The 27,830-nt window shown below is 42.1% G+C and overlaps 2 protein-coding genes across 2 annotated transcripts in view; one reads left to right on the top strand and one right to left on the bottom strand.

Annotated features, from left to right (window-relative positions):
- The window catches only part of LOC148868965 (ABC transporter G family member 31-like), a 72,014-nt gene that overhangs the window by 7,637 nt on the left and 36,547 nt on the right, over positions 1–27,830 (bottom strand). The gene's annotated exons all lie outside the window — the stretch shown is intronic.
- On the top strand, positions 6,222–7,592 carry LOC148868966 (uncharacterized). The gene is made up of 2 exons (XM_088967693.1): positions 6,222–7,176; positions 7,497–7,592. The coding sequence occupies exons 1-2, from the start codon at positions 6,357–6,359 to the stop codon at positions 7,532–7,534; spliced, it is 858 nt and encodes a 285-aa protein (XP_088823819.1). The 5' UTR covers positions 6,222–6,356; the 3' UTR covers positions 7,535–7,592.

Here is a 27,830-nt window from a genome sequence, read left to right as displayed (position 1 = left end):
GGCATGAAATTGATCATCTAGAAACTATTGAATGGGAAAGTCAGAAGGATGCACAAACCTATAGAAAACAAGTTGAGACCAATAGGGTTTTTGAATTTATAGCTGGTCTGAATTCAGAGTATTATATTGTGAGACAACAATTACTCACAAGGGAGAATGTAACCTTATCTCAAGCCTATTCTTTAGTGCAAAGTGAGGAAAGTAAGAGGAAGGTTATGTTGCAGTTTCAGTCTATGGAATCAGCCCTTACAGCCATAAAATCGAAATTTGGGGGTGACAAGGAAAGGGACACAAAGAAGGAGGATAAGAAGGACCTAGTTTGTGACTACTGTAAGAAGCCGAAGCACACCAAGGACACTTGTTGAAAATTATATCCCCATTTAATGCCAGCAAATATCAGAAATAAAAGGGGGAATGCCAATGTGGGTATTACTACTGATGGTGCTCCCTCTTCCAACACAAGAGACACATCCCTAGACACTTTAACTACTGTCGGGCTGCTCTGACTCAGATAGAAAGTGAAGTTGATACTTTAACTTCCTCATCTCAGCCACTGATTGCATCTACTACTCCTACTTCGGCATTTGCTCATTCAGGTACATGGGCATCAACATATCATGTTTTAGGCCTAGGTAATAATGGGCCTTGTTGGATCATAGATTCAGGTGCATTTGACCGCATGACAGGCTTATCTTCTTTGTTTACTACTTATTGCTTATCCTGTGGCAAAGATAGAGTATCCATTGCTGATGGATCTCTTGTTCCCATCTCTGGGAAGGGAAACATTAGATTATCGAATGCCATCTCCTTGTTCTTAGTTTTGCATGTTCCTAAACTTAGTACTAACCTATTGTCAGTTAGTAGCATCACTAAAAATCAAAACTGTTCAGTAACTTTTTTCCCTGATGGATGTATTTTTAAGGATCTGGAGACGAGGAAGGTGATTGAGATTGACCGTGAGACGAATGGAACCTACCTAATTGGAGGGTGTCTACATGGGGAAGATAAAGAAGTTGGAAGGTCTTTTGTCTCTCAGCTTGTGAGTCAGATTATACATTGGCATAATTGGTTGGGTCATTTGTCTTTGATAAAACTCATATTAGGTGTTCGTATATGTTCAGATCAGAAGAAAGAGAAGGAAAAGAGAGAGAGAAGGAGAAGAAGAAAGAGAAGAAAAAGAAGGAGAAAAGTCACAACCAAACTAGAGAGAAAAATAAAAAACCCTCTAGTCAGCCCTTCTTTTATTTATACTCTTCTAAGATATACAAGGATTACCATTGTGCCCTCACTTAAGTGAGAGTCACATAAGCTGAGCAGTACATATATAACTAAACATAAAAGGACTGTACTACCCTTGTACAACCGACTTTAACACTCTCCCTCAAGCTGGTGAGTATATGCCATATAGTCCCAGCTTGTTACATATGTAGTCCACTCTTCCCCGATTCAACCCTTTGGTAAATAGATCTGCCCATTGATTTCCTGTGTTCACATATGCTGTACTTATCACTCCACTAAGCACCTTCTCACGTACAAAGTGGCAATCCACTTCTATGTGCTTCGTCCTTTTGTGAAACAATGGATTAGAGGAGATATGAACTGCAGCTTGGTTATCACAGTATAGCTTCATAGGAGTGTCAATCGAGTATCCCATCTCCTCTAGTAGATGCTTCAACCACACCGGTTCGCATGTCGTGTGAGCCATAGCCCTATATTCAGCCTCTGCACTGCTTCTTGCTACCATTGTCTGCTTCTTACTCTTCCATGTCACTAAGTTCCCACCAAGAAAAGTGCAATACCCTGTAGTGGACCTTTTGTCAGATATGGACCCGGCCCAATCAGCATCCGTGTATCCCTCTATCTCAAGACTTCCTCCACTCTTATACAACAACCTAGAGCACCCTTCAAATACCTCACAATCCTTAGGACTGCCTCCCAGTGTGGGATTCTAAGATTCTGCATAAATTGACTCACTACACTGACCGCAAATGAGATATCAGGTCGAGTGATGGTTAGGTAATTAAGCTTACCCACCAGCCTTTTGTACCTTCCCGGATCCTCAAACTCCTCACCTGTATCACTACCCAATCTAACATTCAGTTCCATAGGTGTTTCAGCTGGTCTAGCACCCAACAATCCTGTTTCTTCTAGCAAATCAAGAACATATTTCCTCTGGCACAGATTAATACCATTATTGGACCTTGCAACCTCTATCCCTAGGAAGCATCTTAATTTGCCAAAGATCCTTTGTCTGGAAGTGATCATGCAAATAAGTCTTCAACCTATCAATTCTTGGTCTGTCACTGCCTGTGATAACAATGTCATCTACATTACCAAGAGAATCTTCCCAGCATTTGATTCATAGCTAATATGGAATGGTCAACCTGACACTGTTTCATTCCAAACTTCTTCACCACTTCACTAAATCTCCCAAACCATGCATGCGAAGATTGTTTAGGTCCATAAATAGCCTTCTTAAGTCTACAGACCTTCTCACCCTCCCCCTGAGCAACAAACCTTGGTGGTTGCTACATGTACACCTCCTCAAGAAGATCACCATGTAAAAAGGCATTCTTGATGTCAAGCTGAAAGAAGGGCCAATCAAACATAGCAGCAAGAGAAATCAGAACACAAACTGACCCAATTTTGGCAACCGGAGAGAAGGTGTCTATGTAATCAATACCATACTGTTGTGGATAACCTTTAGCAACTAACCAAGCTTTCAACCGTTCAACACTTCCATCAGATAAGTATTTAACCGTGTGCACCCACTTACAGCCGACCACATGCTTACCAGGAGGAAGAGTGGGGAGGTCCCACGTATGAGTACGAGTCAGGGCCGAGAGTTCTTCTTCCATTGCTTGGCGCCACCCTGGAGAATTGAGGGCTTCTTGGACATCCTTGGGAACAGAGACAGAGGATAACATAGAAACAAACTGTCGATGGGAAGCCGAAAGGTGAGATACAAAAACATAATTCGAAATGGGATGGAGAGTGCAACTGCGTTTACCTTTCCGCAAAGCAATAGGAAGATCAAGTCAGAACTTGGAGTTGGGGTTGGGGTGGGATCAACTACCGGATCTGTCAACGATGACGAAGATAGGGGAGGAGCCGATGCTTGACGATGTGTATACACTTGACGGATAGGTGGTCCTCTCTCAGGTAGCTGCACTGGAGGCGAAGACTAGGTCACGACTGGAACAAGAGGAACAGGATCCTCAACAGGAACTAGAAGAGGGGGTGATGGCAACAGAGGAGAAGAAGTATCAGACCTGGAGAAGAAAGGAACGAACTCAAAAAATGTAACATCAGAACACACAAAAGAATGCTGAGAACGAGGGTTATAACACTTATACCCTTTTTGAGTCCTGGAATAGCCAAGAAAGACACACTTAGTGGATCTAACATCTAACTTGTCCATTCCAGGCCCAAGATTATGAATGAAACACATGCATCCAAAAACTCTAGGAGTAAGGGGAAAAGGAGACAACGTGGGAAACAAAACAAAGAAAGGGGACTGACCTTCAAGGATAGACATGGGCATGCGGTTAATAATAAAGCAAGATGTAAGTACAACATCACTCCAAAAGGGTTTGGGGACATTCATCTGATGTAAGGGGAACCGAGTAGTTTCCAAAAGGTGACGGTTCTTTCTTTCAACCACCCCATTTTTGTTGAGGGGTGTAGGTACATGAGGTTTGACGGATAATGCCATGTTGTTCCAAATATTCTTGAAAGTGTGTGGAAAAATACTCGCGGCCATTATCAGAACGAAGAATTTTAATACGTACACCAAATTGATTGTGAATTTCAGCATAAAATTTCTGGAAGATAGAAAACAATTCACTTTTTTCTTTCATAAGGTAAAGCCATGTCATCCTTGAATAATCATCAACAAAAATTACAAAGTACTTGTAACCATTATAAGACACTACTCTGTGTTGGTTCGGCTGATATTTTGTTATCCTCTTGTCTGGATTGGGTATTAAGTCTTTAGTTAATGGGCCTTAGTTACTGGGCCTATTTTTATTTAGTGTCTTATTTGACTGGGTGTCCCATCACTAATCAGGGGCATCCTGGTCCTTTTATGTAACTTTATGTACTGTTATTATATAAGTGAACAGTGCAGGGCCGGATGATGAACAGTGCCCATTCGAACATTTCTTCCTTTCTCCTCTTTTCTTCCTCTTCTTCTTCTCTGCTCACTTGACAGGTTCAGTTTGGCAAACATGGTATCAGAGCACTAAAACTCGCCTGGTTACAGCAGCTGCCTCACACCTCTCTCTCTCTCTCACCTTTCTCTCTATCTTGGTATTGCAAAGAAACCCTAGGTCTGGTCATAGAACCCAGCAGAACCTATATCTAGGGTTTCCCTTGGTTGTAGGGCCCAAGGGGAGTTAGTCCCAGTAGCTGATGCCCTAAGAGACACACACAGCAAGTTGTAGCCATTTGGCTAAGTGAGATCTGTGTAGAACAGATCTGGAAGAGAGGACTGATCTCAGCAGTCCTAGAACAGTTTGTGGGTGAGGGTTCAGCTTGCAATAGCAGTGGTTAGTGCGTGGTAGAAGCCACAACAGTAAGGTCCAGGCTGCGGCAACAGTGGCTAAACACAGCAGAAGGGTTTCAGTTTGGTGCTTCAGCATTTTGGTGGCAGCTTGCAACAGCAGTAGTTAGAGCAGTACAGCAGAGTGGAACTTGGTATTTCAGTCCTGATACGGACCCTCCGGTCTGAGTTTACAGTGCTGCAAGCTCCATAAGTCTGAAGTGGTTTCATATAACTTGTGTGACAGTTTTTGGTACTCTTGCAAGTCGGAGAAGATGTCTTCCATATCCGGGAAGTGTCTTCTAGAGATGTTAGGGCTAGTTGGAGGTCTCCTAATCTGGAGAACCCAAATCTTTACAGATAACAAATGTGTTGCTAGACGAATACAACTTTAGGGAATGGTCCGTTTCAGCCATACTCTTTATCACATCCCGGGATCTTACCGGCTACTTGGACGGGCAGAAGAAAGAACCCGAAATAGGGAGTGCTGAATATGCTATTTGGAGAAGAGAGAATGCTACAGTCATGTCCTGGTTGTTAGGTTGAAGGTTTTGTATGTATTGATGGTTCGGCTGATAAGAGTTCTTATTATCCTGTGTTTGAGTTTAAGTTGTTATGTACTGGGCCTGTGTTAATGGGCCTAAGTCTGTTTAGTGTTTTAAGTTGTCTGGGTGTTCCATCACTAATCAGGGGCATCCCAGTCATTTCATGTAACATTGTACTGTACTTTAGTATAAATAATATTATTGTCGACTGGGTTAGTTCAGTTCGACATTCACAGTATCTCTTGGTCTTCTCCTCTCTACTGCTTCAGCTACAGCACTTCAGCCTTCATAGTATCAGAGCATTAAGCACCTTCCTGGTTACAGCCGATGCCATCTCTTCTCTCTTGCTGTCTTTCTTTCCTTTTTTTTTCTGGGTTGCTGCCGTGAAACCCTAGGGTTGTAGGAGAACAAAACAAGGTTCGAACCTAGGGTTTCCCTTGGTTTTAGGGCGCAAGGGAAGTAAGACCCAAACGCTGATGTCCTACTAGACTGTTTCTTGTAGATAGTAGCTATTCGGCTACTAAGAGAGGTCTGTATAGGACAGACCTAGTTGAGGACTGATTTCAGCAGTCCTAGCAGTAGCAGTAAGGGGGAGAACTCTCTCTACAGTTGCAGTACTCGAAGCTCAAGTGAAGTCTGCATAGCACAGTAAGGAGAACTCTCTTTACAGTTGCAGTACTCGAAGCTCAAGTGAAGTCTGCATAGCACAGTTGGGAGAACTCTCTTTACAGTTGCAGTACTCGAAGCTCAAGTGAAGTCTGCATAGCACAGTGGTGGAGAGCCCTTAGTTTCAGGTCGGTTACCAGCCCAGAACACCTCATTTGCTGCTGTAACTGAACTGCTTCAGAACTGTGACAGTCTCGGCAAGTCTGAAACAGTGTTGCGAGCTGTCAGAACCTTCTTCAACTCTGCAACTAGTCTCTCTTTCAGCACTGTGATCACTTCGGCTAGTCTTAAACAGTGCCATCTACACAGAGGCTGCAGTCAAGATGTATTCAGTATCTGGAGCGGTTTCTTCTAGGGACAACAGACCTGCTGCAAGATCTTCAAATCTGGAAAACCCTAATCTGCACAGCTTGCAGATTACAAGTGTGCTGCTGGATGAGTGCAACTTCAGGGAATGGTCTGTTTCTGCAATGTTTTTTATTACTTCCCGTGATCTCACAGGATACTTAGATGGGAACAAGAAGGAACCTAAGGTTGGCAGTGCAGAGTATGCTGTGTGGCGCAAGGAGAATGCCACAGTTATGTCCTAGTTGCTTGCCTCTATGACTCCTCGGGTTGCCAGGACTGTTCATCACTTTCCTACAGCATCCAAAATTTGGGAAAAGGTATCTAAGACCTATGGACAGAAGAAAAACAATGCTAGAATCTACAGATTGAATCAAGACAATGCGGCCTTAAGGCAAGGGGATATGACAGTTGCAACATACTTTGCAACTCTGGAAGGTCTTTGGGAAGAACTTGACCATCACTTGATATTGGATTGGGAAAATGCCAGGGACAAGGAAAGACATGATAAGCAGATTGAAGAGAGCAGAGCCTTTAAGTTCTTGGCTGGCCTGGACCCAGTGTATGAGGGTATAAGGTCACAAATTCTAGGGAGAGATGAATTGCCCGAGTTACACCATGTTTATTATCTGGTGAGGAATGAAGAAGTCAGGAGAAATGAGATGCAAGTTGACTCTCAGACTCAACCAACTGAACAATTTGGGGAACATTCAGCCCTGGTCTCCACTAAGGGAAACAGACGTCCAGACAAGAAGCACCTTAAGTGCACTCATTGTGGTGGTGAGAGACATGAAAAAGAAAAGTGTTGGGTCCTGTATCCTCACCTGAAGCCAGCTGCATTGAGAAAGGACAAGAAACAACAAAAGGGTCATGCGGCAAGTAGGAATCTTGTCACCAACAACAATGGTGACAACTCACAGAATATACCGACAGTGTCTTCTTCTCCTATGGGGCAGGTTGTTGATTCCTCTGGAGCTGGTGCTTTGGGCTTCACTGCTAGTGAGGTAGAGGTCCTTAGTTGGGCATTAGTTCGTCTAAGGAATAATTCTTTTGATTCCACCTCTCTTGCCAGATCAGGTACAATCTCTGCCTTTAGTGCAACTAGCTCTATTGACTCTACTTCTTGGGTTATTGATTCCGGTGCAACTGACCACATGACACATATGTCCTCCTTATTCTCTTCATATCATTTGTTGTCTGGTCAGGATAGGATGAGAGTTGCTGACGGGTCTTTCTCCACCATCTCTGGAAAGGGGGTGGTTGACCTAAGCAATGACCTCTCTCTTAAATAAGTTCTACATGTTCCCAGTCTTACCTCAAATCCTTTGTCTATTTCAAAACTTACCAAAAATTTGAACTGTAGTATAACATTTTTTCCTACTCATTGTGTCTTTCAGGACAGATTGACAAGGAGAACGATTGGGAGCGGTCATGAGTATGGAGGCCTCTACTATTTTGATGCAAACACTGGTTCAGCCTTACAAGCATCTGCTACTAGTAGTCCGGAGAGTGTGGAGTCAATAGCTAGATTGCATCTGTGGCATGCTAGGCTAGGTCATTTGTCTTTCTCTTCATTAGAAATGTTGTTTCCCGAATTGTTTAAGGACCTTTCAAGTCAGAGTTTAATTTGTGAAGTATGTCAAATGTCAAAACAATGTAGAACTGTTTATCCAATTTCCAGTAATGAAATTCGAGCTCCTTTTTATTTGGTTCATTCTGATGCTTGGGGCCCTTCATCCATTGTTTCCATTGATGACTTCCGTTACTTTATCAGTTTTGTTTACCACTATTCTCGATACACATGGATCTATCTGTTGAAAGGACGAGATGAAGTACCACGAATAACTATGGCTTTTTGCAAGATGATTGGAACACAGTTTGATAAGAAGATTAAGCAATTCCGGTCAAATAATACTGCTGAATATTTTAAAAAATCCTTGAACTTATTCATGGAAGATGCTGGCATGTTACATCAATCATCCTGTGCTAATACCCCTCAACAGAATGGGATTGCTCAGTGCAAGAATAGGCATCATTGGAGACAACTCGAGCCTTACTATTCCAGCACAAAGTTTCCAAGCAATACTGATCTCAAGCTGTACTTACTGCATCATATCTGATAAATCGGATGCCACCTAAGGTATTGGGTATGAAATCCCCTTTCTCTGTTTTGTGTCCCACTCTTCCAAACTTTCCTCTCCCTCCACGGGTCTTTGGTTGTATATGTTTCATACATGTGAAGGATCTAAAGAAGACCAAGCTGGATCCTAGGGCTACGAAGGGAATATTTTTGGGGTACTCTCCTACACAGAAGGGATACAAGTGTTATGATCCTGTCTCCAAGAGAACGTATGTCACCAGAGATGTGGTCTTTTTTGAGTCTCAACCCTATTTTCAGTCTTCTTAGAATCCTCTTCAGGGGGAGACTAGTGGGATGGAAGAGGATTCTCATTCCCCCTCTTTTTTTGTCCCTCTATCTACCTCGGGCCTTCCATCCTCTTCTTCTACTCCTAGTTGTGGAATTCTGGGTCAACCTAGTATGTGTGTGTATGTATTTATGCAAATATGTATACATGGTATGTATGTATGTATGTATGTAAATATTTATGCAAAATTTACATATATATACATATGTATATATAAATGTGTATAGTTGGGATGAGTTCAGGCTACCTAAGGGCTAAGACCAGGCCCGGCCCAAAAAATAAAAAAGCCCGACTTCTTAGGCCCGAGGACCAAAATTCCAAGCCCAGCTCGTGTAAAATTTTGGGCTGCCTGTTTCGATCTTGGGTTGGGCCTGCCCAAGTTGCACCCCTAGTAATATACAAAGTTGTAATAACTATCAGGGGCTTAAACTTCTGGATGACAATATGAAACTTTGTGAGAGAGTAATTAAACAAAGATTACAACTTAAAACAAGACTAGAGAATCAATTTGGCTTTATTCCAAAGAGATCGACCATGGAAGATATATTTCTTTTGAGACGATTGATAGAAAAGTTCAAAGAGATGAAGAACAATCTTTATATGGTGTTCATTGATCAAGAAAAGGGCATTTGGTAGAGTTCCTATAGAGATAATATGGTGGGTCTTGGAAAAGTGAAGGGTTCAAAATAGGTATATAGACCTAATTAAGGATATGTATGAGGGGGCAATGACCAATGTTAGAACACAATGGGAGAGACTTAAAATTACCATGGGTCTTCACCAAGGTTTATCACTTATTCCTTTTCTATTTGCACTGGTCTTAAATGAATTGATTAAACATATTGAAGAAGTTCCATGGTGCATGTTCCTTGCAGATGACATCTTTTAATTGATGAAACTAAGGAAGGATTAAATGCAAAATTAAGCTTATGGACAAATGCCTTAGAAATAAGAAGTTTGAAAATAAATAAGATTAAAACAGAGTATATGACATGTAAATTTAGTAATAATAGTAGTATAAATCAAGATACACTTAGGATTGGAGACCAAGAGATAACTCAATGTGACCATTTTTGGTACCTTGATTCAATAATTCATAACAAGGGAGATTAAGGAGGATGTCACCCAAAGAATTAAAGCAATAAGGGAAAAATGGAGGGGGTCTTTTATGTGATAGGCGAATACCATTTAGATTAGTTGGAAACATGTCCAAAAAATGAATGTGGCAGAAACGTGAATGCTAAGATGGATGAGTGGAAAAATTAGAAAGGATAGGATTAGGAATGAAGTCATCCGTAGGAACCTAGGAGTAGAGTAAGATGGTTTGGGCATGTGCATAGAAGACCACCCAGCGCCAGTTAGAAGTAGGGTTGATCAAACAGTTTATTCAGTTAAAAACTGAACCGAATAAACCAAAATTTTTAAAACTGAATTTTAAATGAAAATCCAAAACGAAACCAAAAGTTTTGGTTTGGTTTTCGGTTAAAACCGAATTTCATCAATATATATACACACACATATATATATATATATATATATATATATTACAGATATTATATATGTATTATATATTAAAGAATATATATTATACATTAAGTATAATAAATTAGGGTCCATTTGGTTCAATCTGAAATCAGAATTGGCTGGAATGGATTATGGGGGAATTCTATTCCACCAGGAATGGGAATGGGATTCGATTCCACCCAACCAAACAGTTGGACAATTCCAATTCCGATTCTGGACCCCTATTCCCGCAAACCAAATGGACCCTTATATATTTTAATATGTAATATTGTAGAGAACACTGATGTGGGCCCCATTGCAGTGGTCCCCACTGTGTTCGTAGGACAGCAGTGTAGTTATTTGTTTCAGTTATAGTAGTGTTAGTTTGAGTCAGTTTGTTAATTCAGTTGTTATTTATTTCAGTTTTTATTTACTTTATTTATTATGTAAGTACCAAGGGCAGATGTGTCCTTTCCATTATGTACTAAACATAACCTATACATATTAAGAGAGTGGCGGTGGCAGATTAGTAAGAATTTGTCCCTCCTTTCAACAACTTGTGTTCTCTTGTTTCTCTTCTATTCTCTCTCATTTCTCTCACTTTCTCTTCTGTGTTGCAAACCTAAAACCATTTAGGATTCAAGACTGATTACCATCTTGATCTTCTACTTGGTATTAGAGCCTATCTAGGGCTTCTCATGTGTGTCTAGTCCATCCGACCACATGAGGACTAGCTAGGGCTGGAAGCTATGAAGAAGTTTTTCGGTGGCTGAATCTTGGAGATTACCAGGAGAGGTTCGCAACAGTTGAAGACTTGCCGCAGCTTGCAGAGAGTTGGTAATCAGGAAGAGGCAGCGAAGGTTAGGGTTCAGGTAACCCTAGAAGACAGTAAACCGAAGTACATAAGTAAGTTTTTTTTTTTTTACTGAGTTTCAGAGATTTCAATCAGACGAGATAGGTTGGACCTATCTAGAAAGAGGGGCCGAACTGTGTTCGAGTTTGTTCTAGGGTTTGGCGTGCCGAACTGTGTTTAAGTTTGTTTCTAGGGTTTGACTGTTGGGCCGAACCCCCCTCTTCAAAGGTGATTAGTTTTTAGGGTTTCATATTGCCCTACGACAAGTCCCACTTGTGCGGATTGCTTGGAGAGTGCAGCTGAGCACTTACTTCAGACCTACAGTTGAAACCCTATTTTTGCTCTCGCAGCAGTGGGCCCCACAATAGTGATTTCAGAAAAAAGCATCTCAGATTGATAGGCTGCCTGGTACTGTGCATGCCGATTGATTTCAGATCAGATTTGAGTTGATTTCTTGCATATACTGTGATAGGCAATTGATTTCAGATCAGGTTTGGGTTGGTTTTAGATCGGATCAGATCAGATTTGTGTTGGTTTCGGATCAGATTTCAGACTTACTTGTTTGACTATGTTTTCTGGTATAATTGCTCTAATAGTTTGTAGCCACTGAATCTTGATCAAAGATGGAGTTTAAGGGTCAGGGAGAAAGTAGTTTTGGAAACCACAATTATGGTAGTGTATCTGAAACTGAGTTTCAGATTACAACTATGAGATTTGATGGGTCAAATTATTTGGAGGGGCGCAATCAGCCATGATGGGTATTGGAGGAAGGGGAAAACTAGGTTACCTCTTGGGAGATGTGAAAGAACCTTCCAAGGATGACCCAACATACACCATGTGGGTTCAAGGGAACTATTTAGTTATGGCATGGCTATGTAATTCTATGCAACCACATATCAACCAAAATTACTTGTGGGCAAAGACAGCCAAAGAGATATGGGATGTTGTGAAAGAAACCTATTCCCAACCCCTTAATGTTGCCAGAGCCTATGAACTGAAGTGTGAGGTGAACAGCCTTAAACAAGGAAAGAAGCCAGTTTCTGTCTACTTCTCTACCTTGAAATCCTTGTGGCATGAGATTGACCATCTAGAGACCCTTGAGTGGGAGAGTCCCAAAGATGCATACTCACAGAAAGCAAGTCGAGACGAATAGGGTATTTGAGTTTCTGGCTGGTTTGAATTCAGAATATGACATTGTGCGACAACAGATATTGACAAGAGATAGTGTGACCCTTTCTCAAGCATACTCCCTAGTGCATAGTGAAGAGACCAGGAGGAAAGTCATGATGCAGCCTCAACCCTCTTTCCGAGCCTTGACAGCTATTAAACCCAAGCCAGGGGGTGACTCAGAAAGGGACCGGAAGAAAGAAAATAAACGGGATCTGGTATGTGAACATTGCAAGAAACCCAAGCACACAAAAGATACTTGTTGGAAGCTACATCCTCACTTGGTCCCAACAAAACTAAGAAATAAGAAGGGTAATGCTCATATGGCAGTGAACACTGATTCAACATCCTCATCAGGTACATCCCTGGAAACTTTAGCTACTGTTGGGCTGCCCTCATACAGTTGGAAAAGGAAGTTGGGAGTTTAGCTCAGCCATCTCAGTCACCATCAGCTCTTGCCACATCTGCATTTGCACATTCAGGTACTCGAGTCTCAGCTTACCATGCTTCAGCTCTAGGTAATATTGATCAATGTTGGGTAATAGATTCAGGTGCATCTGACCATATGACTAGCTTGCCATCTTTGTTCACTTCTTATCACTTGTCCTCTGGCCGAGATAGAGTATCCATTGCTGATGGCTCTCTTGTTCCCATTTCGGACAAGGGGGACATCAAGCTATCGGATACTATCTCTTTATCTTCTGTCTTGCATGTTCCTAAGCTTGATACTAACCTGCTTTCAGTTAGTAGTATTACCAAACACATGAACTGTTCAGTAACCTTTTTCCCTGACCGATGTGTTTTTCAGGATTTGGAGACGAGGAAGATGATTGGGACTAGCCGTGAGACGAACGGGATCTATCTGCTTGGAGAGAGTTCTCATCGGGAGGAGTCAGTGGATAAGAAGTCTTTTGTTTCCCAGTTTGTGAGTTCGGTTATGCTTTGGCATAACCGATTAGGTCATTTGTCTTTTAAGTCTTTGAAGAGTCTGTTTCCTTCTTTATTTGAGTCTGTTGAGTTATCAAAGTTGAGGTGTGAGAGTTGTGAGTTTGCCAAACATTGTAGAACCTCTTATTCTTTAAGTAATAAAAGGAGTAATTCCTCTTTTGATATTGTGTATACTGATGTTTGGGGGCCATATCATATCTCTTCTATGGGTGGGTACAGATATTTTCTACTGTTTGTTGATGACCATACCCCGGTTTTCTTGGGTCTATCTTATGCGTTCTCTGGATGAGGTTCCTGCTCTGACCCAAAACTTCCATCAGATGGTTCTCACTCAGTTTGGGACCAAAATCAAAGTCCTTAGATCTGATAATGCAAAGGAATACTTTGCTCAGCCATTGACCTCTTACCTTCTTAGCCATGGAGTTATTCACTAGAGCACTTGCCCTTATACACCACAACAGAACGGCGTTGTTGAAAGGAAGAATAGGCATATCTTGGAGGTGGCTAGAAGCATTATGTTTACCTCCAATGTACCTATTCGCTTCTGGGGTGATGCTATCCTCACGGCAGTTTATCTCATTAATCAAGTTCCTTCCCGGGTCCTTGATATGAGAACCCCCTTTTCCCTTCTATACCCAGACGAGGAGTTGTTCATTGTTCCCCTTAAAACCTTTGGTTGTACCTGTTTCGTTCAGCTTCTCGGGCCTCATCATTCCAAATTTGAACCTAAGGCCTCCAAATGCATTTTCCTTTATGAAAAAACTCAAAAGGGTTATTGCTGCTATGATCCGGTTTCAGGGAAACGGTTTGTCTCCATGGATGTCACCTTCTTTGAGAAGACACCTTATTATCCTAGGGTTTCTCCTCAGGGGGAGAGCTGGGGCTGTTTTGAGTTTCTTTAGTGGAAGTGGGGCTGGTAGAAGTGGGGCTGTTCCTTTACCTATTCCACTAGGTAATGAAGGTTGTAGTGGTGTGAGGGTGGTCAAAGGGAGCCGGAGTTGAGAGTCTATCACAGGCGATGCAGGCAGATTGATCCTAGTCTTCGCCAGTCCCGGCTAGCTCCAATTCCTTCTGCGCCTCCAGATCTAGAGCCTACTGAGATGCCTCTCACTATTGCCACTTCCCCTCCTGTGGATGACCTTGATCTCCCTATTGCCATTCGCAAAGGGAAACAACATTGCACCACTTCTACAGCTCACAACATCTCACAGTTCTTATCCTATGATCGCCTATTACCATCTTACCGGTCCTATCTCACTTCCATTGCCGACGTCCCTATTCCAAGAACAGTGCAAGAAGCCTTATCAGTTCCAGAATGGAAAGATGCAATGCAAGTCGAAATGGATGCCCTGTTGAAGAATAATACTTGGGCACTGGTTGGCCCACCAAAAGGAAAGAAACTGGTGGGATGCAGATGGGTGTTCACTGTGAAGCATAATGCTGATGGCTCTATTGAAAGGTACAAAGCCCAGCTGGTTGCAAAGGGGTTCACTCAGACTTATGGTATAGACTACTTGGAGACCTTTGCCCCAGTAGCCAAGATGACCACCATTCGAGTTTTGCTATCCCTTGCAGCAAATCATTCTTGGCCCCTGTTTCAGATGGATGTTAAAAATGCTTTTCTGAATGGAGACTTACAAGAAGAGGTTTACATGCAGTTGCCTCCTAGATTATATCATATAGAGACAGGTAAGAAGGTTTGCCGACTGAACAAGGCATTGTATGGTTTGAAGCAGTCACCTAGAGCCTGGTTTGATAGGTTCAGATTAGCCCTTGGAAGGTTTGGTTATGTACAGGCCCAACCAGATCATACACTATTCATCAAGAGGGTGAAGTCCTCTTTGACACTACTAGCAGTATATGTTGATGATATTGTGGTGACAGGAAATGACAGTCATGAGATTGAGTCCCTCAAACAGCTCCTTCATCAAGAGTTTGAGGTGAAAGATCTTGGTGCACTACGGTACTTTTTGGGTATTGAGGTTGCTAGATCCAAGCAGGGGATTTTTATCTCTTAGAGAAAATATGTTCTATGTCTGTTGGCGGAAACTGGAAAGTTGGGTGTTAAGCCGGCCGATACACCCATCGAACAAAATCACAAGATTAGTGCAGAGGGTGGGGAGCCTCTTGAAGACAAAGTTATGTTCCAACAGTTGGTTGGAAAGCTTCTATATCTCTGCCTCGCTCGGCCGGATATCAGCTATGCAGTTAGTGTTGTTAGCCAGTACATGCACTCCCCTAGAACTTCTCATCTTCTTGCGGCAGAGAGAATATTAGCATACTTGAAGAGATGCCTGGGTAGAGGTATATTGCTCAAGAACAATAACCACATGAGGGTGGAAGTCTATACAGATGCCGATTGGGCTGGAAGTGTTGATTGTAATCTGAAGAGCTATACTCGAAGTAGCAAGGAAGAGAAGAGAACCACAGAACTGAAGAGAATGTCGAACTGTACTATCCAGTCGACCAGCCCTTTATTTATAGATGAATATAGTACAAGGTATAAGAAATTACTGGGATGCCCCTGATTAGTGATGGGACACCCAGATGACTTAAATCATTAAACAGGATTAGGCCCATTAACACAAGCCCAGTTACAAGATAAGTTAAACATAAGAATGGGCTAATAAGAACTCTTATCAGCCGAACATCACTCTAACATTCTAACACTCCCCCTCAAGCTAAGCATGAATATCAATCATGTTTAGCTTGCCAAGTATGTCCCTGAACTTCGTTGATGCCAGCCCTTTAGTTAATACATCTACAATCTGCATCTCTGGTGGAGTATAAGGCACACAAAGTTCTCCTGAAATAATTCTCTCTCTGACAAAGTGTCGATCAATTTCAATATGTTTTGTCCTGTCATGCTGCACAGGATTAATGGCAATGTTGATAGCAGCTTTATTATCACAATACAGCTTGAGAGGACCCTCAGTCTTGATACCAAGCTCATTAAGGAGAGTCCTGAGCCATAAGAGTTCAGCAACCCCGTGTGCCATAGCCCGGTATTCTGCTTCTACACTTGATCTAGCCACAACATTCTGCTTCTTACTACGCCATGTGACTAGGTTTCCTCCCAAGAATGTACAGTAACCTGAGGTTGATTTTCTGTCTCCAACAGAGCCAGCCCAATCAGCATCAGTGTAGGCTTCAATTTCAAGTCTGCTGTTTTTTCTGAATAGAATTCCTTTCCCTGGGCAAGTCTTCAAGTATCTAAGGATTCTTGAACTGACTGACAACATGCACTGCATAGGCAATGTCTGGCCGAGTAAGGGATAAGTATATCAGTTTTCCTACCAACTTTTGGTACCTTTCCTTATCACAGTATTCCTCACCCGTTGATTCTTGTAATCCATGGCTTGGTTCTATTGGAGTGTTTGCTGGCCTGCACCCCATCATGCCTGTTTCCTCTAGGAGATCTAGCACATACTTTCTTTGACATATGTAGATTCCTTCTCTTGATCTAGCAACTTCAATTCCAAGAAAGTATCTCAGATTTCCCAGGTCTTTGATCTCAAATTCTGAAGCTAAGAACTCCTTCAGCCTCTTCATCTCTTTCACATCATTTCCAGTAATCACCATATCATCCACATACACAATGAGTGATGTAAGTTTGTCATCCTGTCTCCTTGTAAACAATGTATGATCTGCACTGCTCTGAGTGTACCCTACTTTCTTCATGGCCAAACAAAGTCTCTCAAACCATGCCCGGGGAGATTGCTTCAAACCATATAATGCTTTCCTTAGTTTACATACCTTCTTTCCAACATCATATCCAGGTGGGGGTTCCATGAATACCTCTTCATAAAGATCACCATTTAGGAAGGCATTCTTCACATCCAGCTGATGAAGTTCCCAAGAGAATTTTGCTGCTAGTGACAGTAGAACCCTGATTGTGTTGAGCTTTGCTACTGGGGCAAAGGTTTCCTTGTAGTCAATTCCTTCCTTTTGTGTAAATCCCTTTGCCACAAGTCTGGCCTTGTACCTCTCAATTGACCCATCTTCCCTGTGCTTTACTGTGAATACCCACTTGCACCCAACAGTGCCTTTCCCTTCTGGCAGGTCCACCAATTCCCATGTCCTTGCTTTCATTAGGGCTTTCATCTCCTCATTCATGGCTTCTTTCCACCTTGGATCAGATGCCGCCTCTGAATACCTGGAAGGGACACATACAGAGGAAAGAGCAGACACAAAGGAATGATAGGCAGGGGATAAGTGTGAATAAGAAACATAATCGGCTATGGGATGCCGAGTGGTACAAGAACGAACAGGCTTACGGAGAGCAATAGGAAGATCCAAATCTGAATTGAGTGAATCAGAATTACCTTGGATTGCAGAGACAGATTGATCTGAGTTCAACTGGTTGCAATCATGAGGTTGAGGGGCCTTCTTCCTTCTACTGTATGTAAGTATCTCTTTCTCTTGTTTACTGGAACCTTCAGAAGCATCAGCCGAATCTGGAGAAGCAACTGGCACAGTGGAAGTCTCACTAGGTTGACCCAGAATGTTACAGCTAGTAGTAGTGGAAGGTGATGAAATGGGAACAAAAAAGAAGGAAGAATGAGAATCCTCTTCCAACCCACTACTCTCCCCCTAAAGAGGATTCTGAGAAGACTGGAAATAGGGTTGAGACTCAAAAAAGACTACATCCCTAGTGACATATTTTTTCTTGGAGACAGGATCATAACACTTATACCCCTTCTGCGTAGGAGAATACCCCAAAAATATTCCCTTTGTAGCCTTAGGATCCAGCTTGGTCTTCTTTGGATCTTTCACATGTATGAAGCATGTACAACCAAAAACCCGCGGGGGGAAGAGGAAATTCTGGAAGAGTGGGACACAAAACAGAGGAAGGGGTCTTCATACCCAGTACCTTAGATGGCATCCGATTTATCAGGTATGATGCAGTGAGAACAGCTTGAGACCAATATTGCTTGGGCACATTGTGCTGGAAAAGAAGGGCTCGAGCTGTCTCCAATAGATGCCTGTTCTTGCGCTCAACAACCCCATTTTGCTGAGGGGTGTAAGCACATGATGATTGATGTAACATGCCTGCATCTTCCATGAATGAGTTCAGGGATCTTTCAAAGTATTCAGCTGCATTGTCTGAATGGAATTGCTTGATCTTTTTATCAAATTGTGTTTCAACCATCTTGCAAAACATCATAGTTATCCGGGGAACTTCTTCACGTCCTTTCAACAGATAAATCCAAGTGCACTGAGAATAATGGTCAATAAAACTGATAAAGTAACGGAAGCCATCAATGGAAACAATGGGTGAAGGACCCCAAACATCAGAATGAACCAAATCAAAAGGGGCTTGAATTTCATTACTAGAAATTGGATACATTGATCTACATTGTTTTGACATTTGACACACATCACAAATTAAACTCTGACTCAGAATGCCCCTACATAATTCGGGAAATAACATTGCTAAGGAAGAAAAGGACAAATGACCTAGCCTAGCATGCCACAAGTGTAGCCTAGCTATTGACTCCACACTTTCCGGACTAGTAGTAGAAGCTTGCAAGGCTGAGCTGACATCTTCATCAAAATAGTAGAGGCCCCCATACTCATGACCACTCCCAATCGTTCTCCTCGTCAATCTGTCCTGGAAGACACAATGAGAAGGAAAGAAAGTTATACTGCAGTTCAAGTTTTTTGTAAGCTTTGAAACAGACAACAGATTTGAGGTAAAACTAGGAACATGTAGGATTGATTTAAGAGAGAAATCCTTGCTTAGGTCAACCACCCCCTTTCCAGAGATGGTGGAGAGGGACCCATCAGCTACTCTCATCTTATCCTGGCCAGACAACAAATGATATGTGGAGAATAAGGAGGAGATATGTGTCATATGGTCAGTGGCTCCGGATTCAATCACCCAAGAGGTAGAATTAATGGAACTAGATGCACTAAATGCAGAGGTTGTACCTGATTTGGCAAGAGAGGTGGAAGCTAAAGAATTGTTCTTCAAACGGGCTAATGCCCGACTGAGAACCTCTACCTCACTAGCTGTGAAGCCCAAAGTACTTGGTCCAGAGGAGTCGGCAGCCTGCCTTGCGGTGGAAGATGACACTGTCTGAATACTCTGTGAGTTGTCACTACTGTTGTTGGTGGCAAGATTCCCACTTGCTGTGTGGCCCTTATGTTGCCTTTTGTCATTTCTCAGAGCAACTGGCTTCAGATGAGGGTACAGGACCCAACATTTCTCCTTTGTGTGTTTCTCACCACCACAATGTGTACACTTGAGGGACTTCTTGTCTGAAAATCTATTCCCCTTAGTGGAGACTAAGGCTGAATGTTCTCCAGGTAGTTCTGTTGACTGTGTCTGGGAGTCAACTTGCATCTCATTTCTCCTTACTTCTTCATTCCTCACCAGGTAGTAGACATGGTGAAGCTCAGGTAATTCATCTCTCCCTAGAATCTGTGACCTTATACCTTCATATACAGGGTCAAGACCCGCCAGAAACTTGAAGGCTCTGCCCTCCTCAATCTGCTTATCATGCCTCCCCTTATCATTAGCATTTTCCCAATCCAAAATCAAATGGTGGTCAAGCTCTTCCCAGAGGCCTTCCAGTGTTGCAAAGTAGGTTGCCACGGACATGTCTCCTTGCCTTAGGGCTGCAATGTCTTGGTTCAGCCTGTAGATTCTAGCATTGTTCTTTTTTTAGCCATATGTCTTAGATACTTTCTCCCAAATTTTAGCAGCTGTGGGGAAGTGATGAACGGTTCTGGCCACCCTAGGAGTCATAGAGGCCAGCAACCAAGACATGACTGTGGCATTTTCCTTGCGCCACACGGTGTATTCAGGACTGCCAATTTCTGGTTGTTTCTTGTCTCCATCCAAATAGCCTGTGAGCTCACGAGAGGTAATGAATAGCATTGCTGAGACAGACCACTCTCTGAAGTTATACTCATCTAGCAGCACACTTGTAATCTGCAAGCTGTGCAGATTAGGGTTTTCCAGGTTTGAGGACCTTGTAACAGGTCTGTTATCTCTAGAGGAAACTTCACTGGATAGTGAGGACATCCTGACTTCAGTCCAAGAGTTGTTCACAGTGCTGTAGGTGGTTCTGTTTAGGACTGGCCGAAGTGGTCACAGTGTTCACAGTGCTGGTAGAAGTGTTCACAGTTCGGGTACTGTGCAGTGCTGTTTAGGACTGGTCGAAGTAACTGAACCAGTTCACAGTGCTAGTAACTGAAGTTACTTCAATTAGGGCTTGTTCTGCAACCTGAAGTAACTGTGCAGTGCAGTAACTGAAGTTCACAAAGTAGGACTGATAACTGACCTGAAGAGAATATGTAACTGAAGTTACCACAGTTCTGCCCAAGTCTTGCTGGGGCACGAAGCTGCAACTGTAGAGAAGGCTAAATCTTTACCACTTGTTCTGCGCAAGTCTTCCTGGAGCACGAAGCTGCAACTGTAGAGGAAGCTCTGCCCCCTTTTGGCTAGTGCTAGGACTGCTGAAATCAGTCCTCAACTAGGTCTGTCCTATACAGACCTCTCTTAGTAGCCCAATAGCTACTATTTGCTGGAGATAATCTAGTAGGACATCTACTTCTGGGTCTTACTTCCCTTGAGTCCTACAACCAAGAGAAACCCTAGGTTCGAACTTGCTTTACTCTCTTACACTCCTAGGTCTTCACTACAGCAACCCAGAAAAGGAAGAGAGAAGATGAAAAGACAGCAAGAGAAAAGAGTGCGCCTGCTGAAACCAGGAAGGAGCTAATGCTCTGATACCATGTAATCTGAAGAGCTATACTCAAAGTAGCAAGGAAGAGAAGAGAACCACAGAACTGAAGAGAATGTCGAACTGTACTATCCAGTCGACCAGTCCTTTATTTATAGATGAATATAGTACAAGGTACAAGAAATTACTAGGATGCCCCTGATTAGTGATGGGACACCCAGATGACTTAAATCATTAAACAGGATTAGGCCCATTAACACAAGCCCAGTTACAAGATAAGTTAAACATAAGAATGGGCTAATAAGAACTCTTATCAGTCGAACATCACTCTAACATTCTAACATTGATGACAGAAGGTCTACCTCTGGATATTGTGCCCTAGTGGGAGGTAACCTTGTCTCTTGGAGGAGTAAGAAGCAGAGTGTTGTTTCCCGCTCCAGTGCTGAAGCGGAATACAGGTCAATGGCTAATGGAGTGGCTGAAATCTTATGGCTGAGGTCACTACTTGAAGAGTTGGGTATTGACTATGAAAAGCCCTTAATGCTGTATTGTGATAATCAGGCAGCTATTAATATAGCCCACAACCCAGTGCAGCATGACAGAACTAAACATATCGAAGTTGATCGACATTTTGTGCGAGAAAGGGTCACATCACAAGAAGTGTGTCTGCCGTACATCACATCTAATATGCAGCTCGCGGATATCATCACCAAGGTTGTACCAAGGAAGAAGTTAGAGATAGACCTATCTAAGTTGGGCATGATAGATATCTACTCCCCAACTTGAGGGGGAGTGTAGAGAAAACTGATGTGGGCCTCACTGCAGTGGTTCCCACTGTGTTCGTAGGACAACAATGTAGTTATGTGTTTCAGTTATAGTAGTGTCAGTTTGAGTCTGTTTGTTAATTCAGTTGTTATTTATTTCAGTTTTTATTTACTTTATTTATTATGTAAGTACCAAGGGCAGATGTGTCCTTTCCATTATGTACTAAACATAACCTATAAATATTAAGAGAGTGGCGGCGGCAGATTAGTAAGAATCTGTCCCTCCTTTCAACAACTTGTGTTCTCTTGTTTCTCTTCTATTCTCTCTCATTTCTCTCACTTTCTCTTTTGTGTTGCAAACCTAAAACCTTTTAGGATTCAAGACTGATTACCGTCTTGATCTTCTACTAATATAATACAATGTAATATATATTATACATATTAATATGTATTATATGTTAATATATATATATATAGAGAGAGAGATCATAAAGTTTGGTCAATGTTGTCAGTTGTTTATGTATTCAGGTTTAGTACCATAAGGGTACTGTTGTAATTTTTCCTGTGTTTGTATTGTTCGGCTGTACTAGTATAAATAATAATATATCATTCTTTTGCCCCCTAAGTTCTGAAGGGGCTTTCAGTCCTCTCGGCTCTCCTCTCTTCTCTCCCTCTCTTCTCTCCTCTCTTCTCTTCTCTTCTCTTGCTCTTGCTCAACATGGTATCAGAGCAAGTCGTCCATGGTGTCAAGCAAACCCGTTGTTCAATGTCGAGTAGATAGTCTCTTCATCTCCTAGAGTTGTATCCATCGAACTGCTAATCAGTTGTATTTAGTTCGACCCAGAAGTTATAGAGACTTTTCATCTTCCAACCCAAAAGTTGTATTCATTGTCAGTTCGACTGTAGAGAGGCTATCATCAGAGGTTCGTAGAGGGAGTTCTGGTTTACAGAGAGGCTATCATCTGAAGTTAAAAAGAGGTACTGTTCATTTACTATTCGGCTGCCCTACGGATTGATTGTTTATTGATTGACTGAAAGCCGATTGATGGACTATTGATTGACTGTATTTCTTTAACAAAGCAGCTGTATTCGACATTTTTTTTGTATTTCTTTACCCCTTTGATGGACTGTTGATGCCCTAAAGCAGATGTTGTATTGATCTCAGTCATTGATTGTTCGGCTACCAGGCCTGCCGATTAGGGGTGTGGTGAACTTCACCTTGTATTTTCCATTTTGTTGGGGGGTCATATGACCTCTGTACAATTGTAGGTCATACAGACCTGGTTATGTACTGCAACTGTAGTGTTGTTTTTTGGACTCCTACAAGACCGTAGGTTATACAGACCTGTTCCAGTACTGCAACAGCAGTGTTCAAGCTTTGCTCCCAGGGAAACCGTAGGTCAGAAGGACTTGTTTCTATAATAGCCTTGTACGAAAGTACCCTTTTTTGGTTGTTGTTTTCTCCTAAACCCGAAATCATGAGTAGTGAAGATTCAGCCACATCTGGAGTTTCCTCAATGCTGAATGGAATGGGTGGGGGTGACCTATCCTTTCCTATGGTGGTCAAGAGGGATCAAGTTATACATCATTGCAAGGGGGAAGCTAGGCTATATTAATGGGAGGATAAAAGAACCATCCTCTGGGAGTGCTGAATATGATAGATGGAATCAAGAGAACAATATTGTTATGTCCTGGCTCTTGGTTTCCATGCAACCTCAAATCAGGAAGAATTTCATGTGGGCTGAAACTGCAAATGAAATCTGGGAACAAGCAAAGTCTACATATTTAGAATTGCGACACTATGCCAAAATTTATCAACGGCAGGCAGCATCTTCTACTTGCAGACAGGGGGAGAGGTGTTTATCGGTCTATTACTCTGACTTAACATCTGCCTGGAAGGAGTTGGATCACTACCAGAGTGTGGATTGGAAGTGTGATGAGGATGCTAAGAAGTACAAACAGCTTGTCTCCCAGCAAAGGGTGTTTGCATTCTTACATGATCTGAATCCTATGTATGAATCTATCAGGGTTCAGATTCTCAACTCTAAGGATCTCCCTTCTGTTCAGGAAGTCTATGCTCTTGTACAATCTGAAGAAAGCAAGAGAAATTTGATGAACAGCCCTGATGGGGATGTTGTTGTGTTAGTTGCAAAAGGGGGTGTATCTACTGGTGTGGGATCTTCTTCCCGGAAAGGAGATCTCCAGAAAAAAACAGAAGATATGGAAAAATTGTGATGCACTCATTGCCAGAAACCTCGACACACCAAAGATACCTGTTGGGATCTTCATGGAAAACCAAAATGGGCTCAAGATCTGACTAAGAAGCAAGGTTCAGAAGTGAATAAGAAGTACGGACAGCAAAGTACAAAGAAACATCACATGGCCAACATGGCTACTTGGGAGCATCAGCCCCCCATTTCTACTGTGACTCAGACACATCTCATTGGACCTGACCCGAGGGAGGACATTATGAATTCCTTCCGTGACCATTTAGAGCTCTATGGTAGAGCAATTCATCAGATGGATACTCCTCCCTCAACCTCATTTGCATCTATGTCAGGTAACCCTGCCACTGCTTTCCATGTTGCTTCTCACACCCCTGACTCTCCATGGATCATTGATTCTGGAGCATCAAAACATATGACTGGTACGTCCTCTTACTTTCAAACCTATCACCCTCTTTCTGGAAGAGACAAGGTGAGACTAGCCGATGGATCATACTCTTCCATAGCTGGTCAATGAACTCTCTCTCTTCCTCTTGGCCTCACCCTTTTTGATGTTCTTCATGTTCCAAATTTTCCCATTAATTTGTTCTCTGTTAGTAGTGTTACTAATTCCTTGAATTGCTCAGTGACCTTTTTCCCTTCTCATTGTGTGATTCAGGATCTGGCCTCGGGGAGGACGATTGGTAGGGGTCGTATGGCTGATGGACTTTACATGCTGGAGAATAAGGTTGGTCTTCATGTTACAGAGTCTATGAGTCAGTCATGTAAGAAAAAAGTCTATTTATGGCATTGTCGTCTTGGTCATTTGTCTTTTGAGTCTTTGAAAGTAGTATTCTCAGAACTGTTTAAGTCAATGTCTGTCTCTGATTTTTCTTGTCAAACGTGTCAGTTGAGTAAGCATTGTAGAACTCATTTTTTTCAAAGAAATAGTAAATCCGAATCTCCATTTCACATTGTTCATTCTGATGTGTGGGGCCCTGTTACTTTACCATCTGAGAGTGGCTACAAGTATTTCATTACCCTCATTGATGATTATTCTAGATTTACTTGGGTATACCCGATGCGAACCAGGGAAGAAGTACCAAAAATCATTCAAGATTTCCAGCGGATGGTCTTCACTCAATTTCAAACTAAAATCCAAATTTTCCAATCAGATAATGCAAAAGAATTTTTCATAGTGACCTCACGAAATTTTTTGCTTCGCATGGTTCTCTTCACCGTAGCTCTTGTGCCCGCACACCACAACAAAATGGTGGCCGAACGGAAGAACCGACATCTCCTTGAAGTGGCTCGAGGTTTACTACTTCATATGAATGTTCCCAAACGGTTTTGGCTTGAAGCTGTTCTTTGTTCCACTTAACTTATAAACCATATGCCCTCTCGTCGGTTAGAGTACAAAGCCCCACATCAACTTCTCTTTCCTAAAGCTCCCCTTCTTTCTATTCCTCCTTGTGTCTTTGGTTGCCGGTGTTTTGTCCAAAATCTGTCTCCCACCCGTGGGAAATTGGATTCTCGTGCTATACCTTGCATATTTCTTGGTTACTCCTTCACTCAAAAGGGATATCGTGTTTTTTATCCTGTTTCTCGTAAATTCTATGTCTCTATGGATGTTTCTTTCTTTGAAGATGAGACTTTCTATCATGTTTCTCCTCAGGGGGAGTGTAGGCATGAGGAGAAACCGGTTCAGCTTCCCTCTCTCCCTGACCCTCCACCTTTTCGTATTTTTTCCCGTCGTCGCAAAGGCCAGCCAAATCCAAGAGCTGTAGAGAATCCGGAAGCTGTACCTCCAGTGCCACCAAACTCCTCGAGGGAGGATCATACTCACTCAGGTATTTTGGCTCCCAATGATGTCCTTGAATCTATTGAAAATGATTCCTCTACTGCTAATGATCTTGACCGTCCTATTGCTCACAGGAAGGGTGTTAGATTGTGCACCACTAAACATCCCATTTCCAATATGAGAACATTTCATCCTCATTCTGTGCCATCCTTACCTCTATTGACAGTGTCTCTATCCCTAAGAATGTGGCAGAAGCTCTTTCAGTTCCTGAATGGACAAATGCCATGAGGGAAGAAATTAATGCCCTTCACAAAAATGGCACATGGGAACTTGTTGATCTTCCTAAGGGAAAGGTTCCAGTTGGATGTAAATAGGTGTTCACAGTCAAGCATAAGGTTGATGGAACAGTGGAAAGGTATAAAGCTCGCTTAGTGGCAAAGGGATTTACTCAAGTGTATGGAGTTGATTATGTTGAAACTTTTGCCCCCGTTGCCAAGATGAATTCCATTAGAGTCCTTTTCTCTCTTGCAGCCAATCTGGATTGGGTTTTACACCAGCTGGACATCAAGAATGCATTCTTGAATGGTGACCTGGAAGAGGAAGTGTACATGATTCAACCTCCTGGGTTTCTAGCCCAAGGCAATGAACAGAAAGTGTGCAAGTTGAAGTCCTTATACGGGCTGAAACAATCACCAAGAGCTTGGTTCAGTAGATTCCATGTGGCAGTTCAGCAGAAAGGATACAGGCAATGTCAATCAGATCACACACTGTTCGTGAAAAAAGGAGAAGGTAAAATTGCTGCTCTAATTGTATATGTGGATGACATAATTGTTACTGGTGATTGGGAAGATGAAATTCAGAAATTGAAACTTTTTCTTGCCACTCAGTTTGAAGTGAAGGATCTAGGACCTGCCAGATACTTCCTTGGAATTGAAGTTGCCCGATTAAAGAAGGGTATCTTCATTTCTCAAAGGAAATATGTCCTAGATTTACTTCAGGACACTGGAAAGATGGGGGTGAAGCCAGTTGACTCTCCCATTGACTCCAACCATAAATTAGGTGACAACTGTGGTGAATCGCTCAAGGATGTGAAACAGTTTCAGAGGCTTGTAGGGAGATTGTTATAACTTTCTATGACTCGCCCAAACATTGCATATGCTGTTGGTGTCCTTAGTCAATTCATGCATGCTCCTAGGTCTTCTCATCTTGAAGCAGCAGAGAGAATCCTCCGATATCTGAAGAAGTATTCGGGTACTGGTTTGTTGTTTCAAAAGCATGGACATTTGAAAGTTGAAGTTTATACAGATGCAGATTGGGCTGGATCCCAAAGTGATAGAAAGTCTACCAGTGGCTACTGCACCTTTATAGGAGGGAACCTTGTTACATGGAGGAGTAAAAAGCAAAATGTGGTAGCTAGATCCAGATCGTGCTATGGCCCACGGGGTTGCTGAAGGCATGTGGATAAAGAATTTGTTGGGGGAGTTGGGTTTCTCAGTGACCAAACCTATAACTCTATTTTGTGATAACAAAGCAGCTATAAGCATTGCTGCCAATCCGGTGCTACATGATAGAACAAAGCACATCGAAGTTGACAAGCATTTTATCAGAGAGAAAGTTATCACAGGCGAAGTGTGTACCCCCTATGTCACTTCTGAGAACTAGCTTGCAGACATCTTTACAAAGGGTTTAAACCGTTCCAGACATCATGATCTTTGTGACAAGTTGGGCATGATTGATATCTATGCTCCAACTTGTGGGGGAGTGTTGTCAGTTGTTTATGTATTCAGGTTTAGTACCATAAGGGTACTGTTGTAATGTTTCTTGTGTTTGTATTGTTCAGCTGTACTAGTATAAATAATAATATATCATTCTTTCGCCCCCTAAGTTCTGAAGGGGCTTTCAATCCTCCCAACTCTCCTCTCTTCTCTCCCTCTCTTCTCTCCTCTCTTCTCTTCTCTTCTCTTGCTCTTGCTCAACAATTAATTCAGTTAATTGAAATAACTGAACCGAAAAAACCAAAACCAAACTTTTTGGTTCGGTTTTTCGGTTTTAACCAAACAATGCTCACCCCTAGTGAGAAGAAGTGATTTGTTATACATTGAAGGGGCTAGAAGAGCCCGGGGTAGACCAAAAAGGACATGGATAGAAGTAGTAAGAAATGATTTAAGGACTAATAATTCAATAGTGGATATGACTTTTGTTGTAAGGCTTATTTAATTGTTACTTTATAGTTGCTGCTAGTAGGCTGACTTCTTAAGATACTGTCAGTTAGTTACTTGTCTTTTTTTATTAGTTTGGTTCTAGGGTGTGCCGCCAAGGGCATACTTGTAATTTCTATTCTTTTTTATTAAGTTAATATAAATAGAAAACT

Source organism: Nelumbo lutea, chromosome 2 (assembly GCF_056320005.1).
Source record: "Nelumbo lutea isolate HS-2025 chromosome 2, American lotus-T2T, whole genome shotgun sequence".
NCBI classification, from domain to species: Eukaryota; Viridiplantae; Streptophyta; class Magnoliopsida; order Proteales; family Nelumbonaceae; genus Nelumbo; species Nelumbo lutea.
The sequence above is the reverse complement of the archived record's forward strand: the minus strand, read 5'-3'. Positions and strand labels throughout refer to the sequence as shown.

Excerpts from the sequence above, each read along its gene's own strand:
- LOC148868966 (XM_088967693.1), top strand. The coding sequence starts at position 6,357 with ATGACTCCTCGGGTTGCCAGGACTGTTCATCACTTTCCTACAGCATCC. Across the intron at positions 7,177-7,496 it reads CACCTCTCTTGCCAGATCAG|GACAGATTGACAAGGAGAAC; the intron begins GTACAATCTCTG and ends TGTGTCTTTCAG.